The sequence below is a fragment of the Nannobrachium achirus genome (assembly GCF_963921795.1).
Source record: "Nannobrachium achirus genome assembly, chromosome: 12".
Lineage (NCBI taxonomy): Eukaryota > Metazoa > Chordata > Actinopteri > Myctophiformes > Myctophidae > Nannobrachium > Nannobrachium achirus.
The window spans coordinates 66,051,166-66,063,372 of NC_137832.1; the positions used below are offsets into that span (position 1 = coordinate 66,051,166).

At 42.8% G+C, this 12,207-nt stretch overlaps 1 protein-coding gene across 1 annotated transcript in view; it reads right to left on the minus strand.

Moving 5' to 3' along the window:
- Positions 1-12,207, minus strand: part of LOC308295803 (carotenoid-cleaving dioxygenase, mitochondrial-like) — a gene marked incomplete at both ends in the record, with an annotated part of 62,463 nt that overhangs the window by 5,159 nt on the left and 45,097 nt on the right. Inside the window, 4 exons of the mRNA XM_080738852.1 lie at positions 1,783-1,965; positions 7,084-7,221; positions 8,004-8,174; positions 9,645-9,805. Coding sequence (XP_080594978.1) covers positions 1,783-1,965; positions 7,084-7,221; positions 8,004-8,174; positions 9,645-9,805 — 653 coding nt within the window. The remainder of the gene's footprint in view (positions 1-1,782; positions 1,966-7,083; positions 7,222-8,003; positions 8,175-9,644; positions 9,806-12,207) is intronic.

Genomic DNA, 12,207 nt, shown 5'->3' on the forward strand with positions numbered 1-12,207 from the left:
TTACCACTCAGGTGTTTCAATATAACACATTCTGGGATGGTTTTACCACTCAGGTGTTTCAATATAACACATTCTGGGATGGTTTTAACTACCACTCAGGTGTTTCAATATAAAACATTCTGGGATGGTTTTAACTACCACTCAGGTGTTTCAATATAACACATTCTGAGATGGTTTTAACTACCACTCATTCAATATAACACATTCTGGGATGGTTTTAACTACCACTCAGGTGTTTCAATATAACACATTCTGGGATGGTTTTACCACTCAGGTGTTTCAATATAACACATTCTGGGATGGTTTTACCACTCAGGTGTTTCAATATAACACATTCTGGGATGGTTTTAACTACCACTCAGGTGTTTCAATATAAAACATTCTGGGATGGTTTTAACTACCACTCAGGTGTTTCAATATAACACATTCTGAGATGGTTTTAACTACCACTCATTCAATATAACACATTCTGGGATGGTTTTAACTACCACTCAGGTGTTTCAATATAACACATTCTGGGATGGTTTTAACTACCACTCAGGTGTTTCAATATAACACATTCTGGGATGGTTTTAACTACCACTCATTCAATATAACACATTCTGGGATGGTTTTAACTACCACTCAGGTGTTTCAATATAAAACATTCTGGGAGGGTTTTAACTACCACTCAGGTGTTTCAATATAAAACATTCTGAGATGGTTTTAACTACCACTCATTCAATATAACACATTCTGGGATGGTTTTAACTACCACTCAGGTGTTTCAATATAAAACATTCTGAGATGGTTTTAACTACCACTCATTCAATATAACACATTCTGGGATGGTTTTAACTACCACTCAGGTGTTTCAATATAAAACATTCTGGGATGGTTTTAACTACCACTCAGGTGTTTCAATATAAAACATTCTGGGATGGTTTTAACTACCACTCATTCAATATAACACATTCTGGGATGGTTTTAACTACCACTCAGGTGTTTCAATATAAACCATTCTGGGATGGTTTTAACTACCACTCATTCAATATAACACATTCTGGGATGGTTTTACCACTCAGGTGTTTCAATATAACACATTCTGGGATGGTTTTACCACTCAGGTGTTTCAATATAACACATTCTGGGATGGTTTTAACTACCATTCATCCAATATAACACATTCTGGGATGGTTTTAACTACCACTCATTCAATATAACACATTCTGGGATGGTTCTATCCACCACTCAGGCTTGTGTTACTGCACCCAAGACAGTTTTAGCTTGATTTGCTTTTTATTTATACGATTATTCATTTTATCAGACGTCCCCTTCTTACTGAAACCCTGCGTTGTAACTTCAAACTCCATTTGAACCATTTTATACTCATTGAAAACAACACATAAAGCTTTGTTATGGTGACTGATATTGTTCTTCTGATGCATGAGGCGGCCATGATTTTTTTTTTTAAAGAACTGAATAAATGAATAAATGAACCAGTGACGGCTGTTTGTTTGGTAAAATGGAGTTTGAAGTTACAATCCTGTCTGATGAAATGAATATCAAACATCTACTGTAAATCGACTGTAAATGTTGTATCAAGCAGAGGTCAAATTGAACCCAAGAGTGTTTTAGAGTGAAATGCCCCTTTAGGTTCCCACGGTCATGAAATTCCTGGAAATATTTTGAAATTAGAAAAATATTTTTCCAGTAAGTTTTGGAATTGATCAAGGGTCCTGAAAATAGCTATGCATTGTTTTAGTTTATTGATTTTGTGAAGCTCTTGGGTGCGATAGGGACCTTCATCTCCTTGGTGTGGGTGTCCATCTTGAGCAGGGAGTCGCTGAAGACGTGTCCGAAGCCACAGGCGTAGAAGTATCGGTAAGGCCTGCCGTTGTGCTGGTCGTAGTTGATGTGAGGGAACTCACAGCCGCCCAGCTGGCACAGCTCCTCGCCATAAAGCTCCTCATGGGTCAGGAACACCTGGCAGGACACAGGGCACAGCAAGGGGGGGCAGACCTCCATTCAGAAACACCCCCACTTAGAAACATCTCCATTCAGAAACACCCCCACTTAGAAACATCTCCATTCAGAAACACCCCCACTTAGAAACATCTCCATTCAGAAACACCCCCACTTAGAAACATCTCCATTCAGAAACACCCCCACTTAGAAACATCTCCATTCAGAAACACCCCCACTTAGAAACATCTCCATTCAGAAACACCCCCACTTAGAAACATCTCCATTCAGAAACACCACCACTTAGAAACATCTCCATTCAGAAACACCCCCACTTAGAAACATCTCCATTCAGAAACACCACCACTTAGAAACATCAACATTCAGAAATACCCCCACTTAGAAACATCTCCATTCAGAAACACCCCCACTTAGAAACATCTCCATTCAGAAACACCCCCACTTAGAAACATCTCCATTCAGAAACACCCCCACTTAGAAACATCCCCATTCAGAAACACCACCACTTAGAAACACCTCCATTCAGAAACACCCCCACTTAGAAACATCTCCATTCAGAAACACCCCCACTTAGAAACATCTCCATTCAGAAACACCACCACTTAGAAACATCAACATTCAGAAATACCGTGATACAGCTTGGAAAAATATGGCGATAGGTTTTTAAATGGATGTTTTGTTTGGGGTCATTTCATCGTCAGGCTTCTGTGAACAGAACATCACCTCAGACCGTTGTTAGGTTGCTTGATTCATTTTTATCAGACCCCTTCCAATACAAATCCATTGTAACTCCATTTTAAATATGATAGATTCATTGAAAACACCATTAAGATCAGACAGCGATTCACTGAGTCATAAAGCAATCAAAACAGGATCTGCAGGTATTTGTCTCTCGAGGAGCTGCTTGACATGAAAAGATTTACGGAAGCTTCAGCTGAAAACATTAAAACATCCGTGGAATATTATTACACTCTTTAGGTTCTCAACACCAGGTCCGCGGACCACCAGTGGTCCAAAAGGTGTCCCTTACAGGTCTGTAACTCTGAGAGTGTACTAATGGAACCTTACGGGTCCATTTGGTTCCATTTACACCATCAGAGTTACACCGAGGATAGATCCAGAGAAAGACACATTAATACATAAAATAAATACATCATAATAATGTGGTATCAAATTGAGGTCATCCTACTGGCCTAAAGGCTGTGAAACGAGGGTTCTTGGGGGACGGGCCTCCATTCCGAAACACCACCATTCCGAAACCCCACCATTCCGAAATTTAAATTATTTTAACTTTCACCCACCTCCACCCACTTTACCTCACCCACGTTCACCCCCCCACCCACCTCCAACCACTTTCCCCCTCCTCCACTCACTTCCTCCCTCCTCCACCCACTTTCACTCACCTCCACCCACCCACCTCCACCAACTTTAACCCACCCACCTCTACCCAATTTCACACACCTCCACCCACTTTTACCCCCCCCCCCCCCCCCCAACCACCTCTACCCACTTTCACCCAACTCCACCTACTTTCTCCCACATCCACCCACTTTGGCCCCCCCACCTCCACCCACTTCCGAGGGACAGGAAAGTGGGTGGAGTTGGTTAAAAGTGGGTGGGCCTGGGTGAAAGTGGGTGGAGGTTGGGGGAAAGTGAATAGAGCTGGGTGAAAGTAGGTGGAGGTTGATGGAGTGGATGGAGGTGGGTGAAATTGAGCGGAGGTAGGTGGGGGTGGCTGAAACTGGTTGGATGTGGGTGAAAATGTGTGGAGGTGGGTGGGGATGGGTGAAAATGGTTGGAGGTGGGGAAAATGGGTGGATGTGAGTGAAAGTAGGTGGAGGTGTGTGGAGAAATGCAAAAGGTTGAGAATCAGTGCTTTAAAGGTTTTGGTCCTACCGGAGGATGATTCTTTCTATGCAGCGAATTCAATGCTTTTCAATGGGGACGGAGCGTTTTTCCATGCGCAAATGGCAACAAACCGCTCGGTGCGAGCCTTCCCTTAATAATGTTAAAGTTAGATGTAGCCTGTTGTATGCAGGGGTGGACTAGCAATACCACAATGTAGAATCGCCCTGTTACAAGTGAAAGAAATTAAAGATTTGACTTGAGTATAGGGTACAAATGTATTGGCATCAACGTGTGCTTAAATATACAGTACATAAAGTAAAAGTGCTAAAGTTTCCAAATGTGTTTGAAAATGACAGATCCAAACACTTCCAGTGTGTTATTTTGAACCATGCTAGATTAATTTACAACACGTTCCTTCTTCTGGTGACTGATATTGTCCTATAATGCGTGAAGGGGCCGTGTTTTTTCAATCACTTTTTATTTATTTATTTATTTTTTCATTTTATTTATTTCATTAACCCCCTCACGCATTAGAAGGACAACAGAAGCAGGGATGTATTCGTATTTCCACTGAATCTAACACGGTTAAAATTGATTCACATGGTTTGTCCAATAGGAAGGGGGAACAAGTCTGATAAAAATGAATATCAAATATCTAGATATTGAATCAAGCCACTTAAAAGCTGTCTGGTGTTGCAAACAAAAGCCTGAGTAGACGTGTGTGTGTGTGTGTGTGTGTGTGTGTGTGTGTGTGTGTGTGTGTGTGTTGTGTGTGTGTTGTGTGTGTGTGTGTGTGTGTGTGTGTGTGTGTGTTGTGTGTGTGTGTGTGTGTGTGTGTGTGTGTGTGTGTGTGTGTGTGTGTGTGTGTGTGTGTGTGTGTGTGTGTGTGTGTGTATGCGATCCTTTCACAGTGAAATGGGTGGAAGAGAGAACATCACCAGTTGTTGCTTGACATGGCGACCCCCCCCCCCCCCCACACACACACACACACACACACACACACACACACACACACACGCAGCTCCGAGACATAAAAATTGCCGTCTTTGTGGAGAATTCCATCAGTGGATTTTTCACGGTGCATAATGTAATTGTAATGTAATTGTAATGTAATGTAATTGCATGGAATAAGCTGGGATTCACAGCCTGATTCCAGTGTTTTATCTGTGAGGTTGACACCATGGTGTGACTCATAGCTATACGATGTAACAATGAACACGTTATGCACACTCATAGCTACACTATGTAACAATGAACACGTTATGCACACTCATAGCTACACTATGTAACAATGAACACGTTATGCACAGGACGATCACTGCAGGGGGAAGGGATTTGTTTTGACTTTTTCACTTAAAGGACAATTCCGGACCAGCCTTTTTTGTTGCCATGGTGTTATTATATATCGTCGTTGTCGGGTGGAAACCTTGTATGTCCAAAACCGTTAGTTTAGCATTTCGCATTTTTATTTATTTATTTTTTTATTATAATTTTTATCCCACGATTTTGCAACCCATTTTCACCCAGTGCCAATTGTCTATGTAATCCTGGGCTCTGCTCTCCCTCTGCCGCGCCTGGGGAGACAACGGACTGACCTCATGCTTCCTTCAATGCATGAGTAGTCCAAGTTGTTTCTTTCATTTTGCATTTTAAAAATGATTTAAACTAGTGATCTACAAGCACACAACGCCTCAGCAGAAAACAGCAGATCTACAAGCTCACTAGATCTATAGTAGATCCTCTTATTTTCTGTGAAGCAGTTTGGTCGTGTGAAGGTTTGAAATGGCACATCTGTAACAGGTTGTCGCCGACTAGTCGACCAGTGGGTCAAATACGTCAAGTAGTAAAAATCACTAGTCGAGGCCTGGTCCACAGGGTATAGTGGGCCACAGGGTATAGTGGTCCAGGCACCTAGGATGGTAATCCAGACCAGCCTTGCAGCGTCGCAGGTTCGAGTCCCGATCCTGACGACCTTTGCTGCATTCCCGGCCGGTCCAGGCCGGCCATTAGGAAAAAAATGTCGGGCAGAAACCTTGTATCTCCAAGTTTCAAATTTGTAAATTTTTTCGCAAAGCAAAACCCTGCTTCATCGTACAAGGCCGTCGCACAAAAGTAGTGAAAACAGCAGATCTACAAGCACACAACGCCTCGCGGTGCGAGGCGTTGTGTGCTTGTAGATCACTAGTTTTCACTAGTTTAAATCATTTTAAAAATGATAAATACAAAACGGTTTTGGACATACAAGGTTTCCATCCGACAACAACGAAATATAACTCATGTAATTGGCCCACTGGCTTGTCACTTTGTCACAAATCTTTGAGTAGCAGCAGCGCTATAGAGAGAGATCTCTCTCTATAGCGCGCAATGAGGGCCTCTCCAACTCTTTTTCCCGGGTTGAATCAGGGGCCCAGCACGTCCCTGCTTTGAGGTAAGGTTATCCTACCTGTCCTATCTTTGAGGTAAGGTTATCTACCTGTCCTAGCTTTGAGGTAAGGTTATCTACCTGTCCTAGCTTTGAGGTAAGGTTATCTACCTGTCCTAGCTTTAAGGTAAGGTTATCCTACCTATCCTAGCTTTGAGGTAAGGTTATCTACCTGTCCTAGCTTTGAGGTAAGGTTATCCTACTGTCCTAGCTTTGAGGTAAGGTTATCCTACCTGTCCTAGCTTTGAGGTAAGGTTATCCTAGGATATCCTACCTGTCCAGGTGAGGTCATCACAGTGAGGTCATCACAGTGAGGTCATCACAGTGAGGTCATCACAGTGAGGTCATAAGGTTATCCTACCTGTCCAGGTGAGGTCATCACAGTGAGGTCATAATATCCTACCTGTCCAGGTGATGTCATCACAGTGAGGTCATAAGGTTATCCTACCTGTCCAGGTGATGTCATCACAGTGAGGTCATAAGGTTATCCTACCTGTCCTGGTGAGGTCATCACAGTGAGGTCATAAGGTTATCTATCCTACCTGTCCTGGTGAGGTCATCACAGTGAGGTCATAATGATATCCTACCTGTCCTGGTGATGTCATCACAGTGAGGTCATAAGGTTATCTATCCTACCTGTCCTGGTGAGGTCATCACAGTGAGGTCATAAGGTTATCTATCCTACCTGTCCTGGTGAGGTCATCACAATGAGTTCATAATGATATCCTACCTGTCCAGGTGATGTCATCACAGTGAGGTCATCACAGTGAGGTCATCACAGTGAGGTCATAATGTTATCCTACCTGTCCAGGTGAGGTCATCACAGTGAGGTCATAATGATATCCTACCTGTCCAGATGATGTCATCACGGCGGTGGCTTTGAGGTAAGGCAGCCTGATGAGGTTCTCGTTAAGGGGCGTGGTCTCATCCACGTTGAGTGGCAGGGCATATCTCCGTGGGAGGTTCCTACACAGCGCGTTGTAAAACTGCAACCAGAAAAGAACAAATGAGCCACGATATTTAAGATATTTATACTTACTTTTTGGTGCTTACTTGTTTTAAGTGGGCCTCTGAATAATTGGTGAAACACTAAGATTTAATAATATAACATTAATATCAGAAATAACTCATTGCCTGCCATGAGGGATTGGCCAGTGTAAATAAACAGCGACCATGTCCATGTTGCTCTCTTGGCCCAATCACCAGCCTTCCCCTTTGAGAGAACAAGTACAGACCAGAGAGAGAGAGAGCGGGCGAGAGAGCATTCCCTTGTGTGGCCGCTTCTCCCTTGCAGTGTTCATTGTGTTGACCAACTGTTCGTAGAATTCCTTTTTTCACTGACGAAAACTAAATAAAATCTATAGAAACTAAGCTATGATGACTAAAACTAAGACTAAACATATTGATAATTTTGTCAACAACTAAAAACTAGAATTCCATTTTGACTAGTGGAGAAGGGATTAATCTTTGGTTGCACTCTGGAATCGGCAGATCTACAAGCTCTCAACGTTGTGAGCTTGTAGATCGCAATGTTCAGCAAGTGTAAAATAAGGCATTATGATGCCATCAAGTCACTGCCAAAATACATTGTTGTCGACAGAATTAACTGTATATTTAGTCGACTAAAACAATAGACAACAAGAAATACATTTTATTCAAAAGACTGACTAAAACGTAATCAAAACTAACATTTCTCCCCCGTCCCCCATCGCACTTAGGCTAAAACGTTGTATTTAAAAGTCTGAACAGGGTGAAGTGTTCCTTTAACCTTGTCCATCTCCTGCCCTTGGGGTCTCCTCAGGTTCTCCAAGGTGAAGTCTGCGATGACCTCGCCGTCGTCTCCGCAGCACATGTCCATGACCAGCACGCCGTTGTCCTCGTAGGCGTTGATCTGGTGCAGCGCGAACATGGGCGCCCCGCTGTACCGCACCTTACTGATCTGTAACACACACACACACACATGAACATGGGCGCTCCGCTGTACCGCACCTTACTGATCTGTAACACACACACACACACACACACACACACACACATGAACATGGGCGCCCCGCTGTACCGCACCTTACTGATCTGTTAGAGGCCACGCACACACACACACGCACGCACGCACGCACGCACGCACACACGCACACACACACACGCACACACACAAACACACGTTTAAGAAAACATCTAAGAATTAAAACGAGAAACACAGTGAATAAAATCAGAACGTTGATCACCTAATACACAGCTAAGAAAAACACATAAAACATCCAAAGACTGTCTAGGGCCTTGGCAAACGCCTTGTTAAAAAGAAAAGTCTTTAGTCCCCCTTTAAAAATGTCAATGGACTGTGGTGCTCTCAGATGGTCGGGGAGGTCGTTCCACAGTTGAGGAGCAGCTGAGCTGAAAGCCCGATCCCCCATAGTGCGTAGCTTAGTGTCATAAGTAGTGAAAATAGCTGATCTACAAGCTCAAAACGGGTTGCACCGCCACCGCGACACGTTCTTTTTAATGATGAGAAGGACCGGCGGTTTTACGAGGTTTCCACCCGACAATGACGATATATATAATATATATAATTGTATAATATACTGCGGCATAATGAGCTGGAGAGAACTGAGTGTGACAGTAGAGTGTGACTCCATCAAATAAAAGCTCACCTCCTTCACCAACCCCAGAACACATTAGCTTGCAACTTTTCTCTCTTTAATTTTTTAACACTTGTGATTATTCAGCATCTGGGCAGAAACGTGGCATCGCTCCAACAGTAAACTCCAGCTGTTAAATACTGACAACCTGCCTTCCCTGTTTTAGACAGAGGTGTCGCACCGAATTCTGGGCCCTGGGTACAAAGGATTCACTGGGTTATTTAGTGCTTTAAGAGTGCCGCGCTGCGAGCTTGTAGATCTACTATTTTTGAAAAATAGTGAAAATTCTTCTTTCAAAGTCTTTGAAGGTTTTTTGAAAAAACTATTTTTCTATGTCAGTGGTGCTCAAACTTTTTCATGTGAAGGCCCACCAACATGATATGTATTTGGCCACAGACCCCCAAATTGTCAACTATTAAGGCAGAAATTGTTGCGTTGTGAGCATGTAGATCTGCTATTTTCACAGCCTGAAAAGGTTGAGAACCACGTACTGCACAGCAGTGGTTCTAACCCTAACCCTAAGGCACAGCAGTGAAAATAACCCTAAAGCACAGCAGTGGTTCTCAAAGTGGATTCCAGGGACTTGTAGGGGGGGGGGGGCACATTGACACATTCAAGTCTGTAACTCTGACAGCATGGAACCACCGTATCAGACGGACCTCTCCGGTGTGTCTGTTGACCAGGGTTAGTAATCAGGGTTAGTTAATCATCTGGGGACCCCCCAGTGGGGACCCCCCAGTGGGGACCAGTGTATCAGAGTAAAGTGCACGGACCTCTCCGGTGTGTCTGTTCACCAGGTGGAAGATGGTGTCAGTGTTGGGCTCCCACACCATCATCTTGTTCCAGCCTTTTCCCTGGAAGCGCAGCAACAGAGCTTTCAGCATGTCCATCTTTATGGCCTGCTCCACGAACACTATGTAGTTCTCTGACATCACTGTAGGGGGAGATAGAGAGACAGAGAGAGAGAGAGAGAGAGAGAGAGAGAGAGAGAGAGAGAGAGACACAGAGAGAGAGAGAGACAGAGAGAGAGAGAGACAGAGAGACAGAGAGAGAGAGAGAGAGACAGAGAGACAGAGAGAGAGAGTCAGTGGTGTAAAGCAGTGGTTCTCAACCTTTTCAGGCTGCGACCCCCAAAATAATGGTATTTTAACTGGGGACCCCCCAGGGACCCCCCAGGCCCCACCCTGACGAGCACTAAGAGTTGAGGCATTACATTTTGTATATAATTGTGAAAATAGCAGATCTACATGCTCACAACACCTTGCATTGCGATTAAATCATGAATGCCACTTTTACCACTTTTTGTCACTCTAGTGCAGGGGTAGGCAATCTCATAGGCACCGTGCCAACATTGGCTCAGCGGAGGGTGATCACTGGCACACTGGCATACGTGAGAGGGAGAGGATCTTTCTTTTTAAATTGAATGTATTTCGTTCATTCATTCAAACTCTGACCTCTGACTGGGGATGGGAGTTTGGGAAGATGGCTTATTGTCTAATGCTGTTTTGGGGCTTTTATGCCTTTATTTGATAGGACAGCAGACTGACAGGTCTTTATTTGATAGGACAGTAGACTGACAGGTCTTTATTTGATAGGACAGTAGACTGACAGGTCTTTATTTGATAGGACAGTAGACTGACAGGTCTTTATTTGATAGGACAGTAGACTGACAGGTCTTTATTTGATAGGACAGTAGACTGACAGGTCTTCATTTGATAGGACAGCAGACTGACAGGTCTTTATTTGATAGGACAGTAGACAGGTCTTTATTTGATGGGACAGTAGACTGACAGGTCTTTATTTGATAGGACAGTAGACTGACAGGTCTTTATTTGATGGGACAGTAGACTGACAGGTCTTTATTTGATAGGACAGTAGACTGACAGGTCTTTATTTGATAGGACAGCAGACTGACAGGTCTTTATTTGATAGGACAGTAGACTGACAGGTCTTTATTTGATAGGACAGCAGACTGACAGGTCTTTATTTGATAGGACAGCAGACTGACAGGTCTTTATTTGATAGGACAGCAGACTGACAGGATATGGGGGGAGAGACGGGGAGTGACATGCAGCAAAGGCCGTCCGGATGGGGAATCGAAGCTGATCTACACAATGACGCGTTGTGAGCTTGTAGATCTGCTAATTTTGGGTGTGTGATAGCATCGCACTGCAATAACCTCTAAATAAATAAAGCTTAAATCTAAAAATGTTATGGTCTTCAACAATCTATTCTTCTATTTCAAATTCTGATATTCGTGTGGGGACATTTTGGTCTCACACACACACACACACACACACACACACACACACACACACACACACACACACACACACACACACACACACACACACACACACACACACGTGCGCATCCGTGCACTCGCAGAGGGATGTACACTGCATATTTGCATATATATTATATTTTATACATGGTCTTTTTATTCTGTTACTGATTGCGTTTGAGCTGACTTCTGTTTTGATAAGTGCTTTATAAATACATTTTATTATTATAGAATTGTATTCCCCCCCCCCACACACACACACACACACACACAGAGTAGACTATATGTAGACTCACATCTGCATATATATTATATTTTATACATGTCATGGTGATTTTATTCTGTTGCTGATTTTGCTTTATTTAACTGTAGCTTATTTACTTTGTTGATGAGTGCTTAAAAATACATGTTTATTATTATATTATCTATTATACCCAGCCAGACACACTCAATCTTGCTGTCAGACAAAACCATCCTTGTAATTCAACTTACAGTATGTATTTCCCCCCTCCCAAATGAATGGCTTATACTGTACATACTATAGCAAAAACAGCCCATGAAGCTCTGAACTTGTAGATCGTCTTGAGCGATGCTAACCGCTCCTACGCTTGGCTTTGTGTGTTTATTATGTATGTACTGTATGTCCCACATTGGCCAAGCTTGGGGCGCTCAATGAAATCAACGCTCACTTCACCCCGGGTGTGATTATTTTCTGAAATGTAAAGTGGTTTGACAGCGTCTGTGGGTTTTATGAATATTGATAAATGTAAAGTGGTTTGACAGCGTCTGTGGGTTTTATGAATATTGATAAATGTAAAGTGGTTTGACAGCGTCTGTGGGTTTTATGAATATTGATAAATGTAAAGTGGTTTGACAGCGTCTGTGGGTTTTATGAATATTGATAAATGTAAAGTTGTTTGACAGCGTCTGTGGGTTTTATGAATATTGAAACAATGAAAAGTAACAAGAGCTTGCTGTGACGAAAGAAATTAATTGGAATATTTTCTTTTAATTAATAAGAATGTAATAAGAATTTAATTAATATAACAATC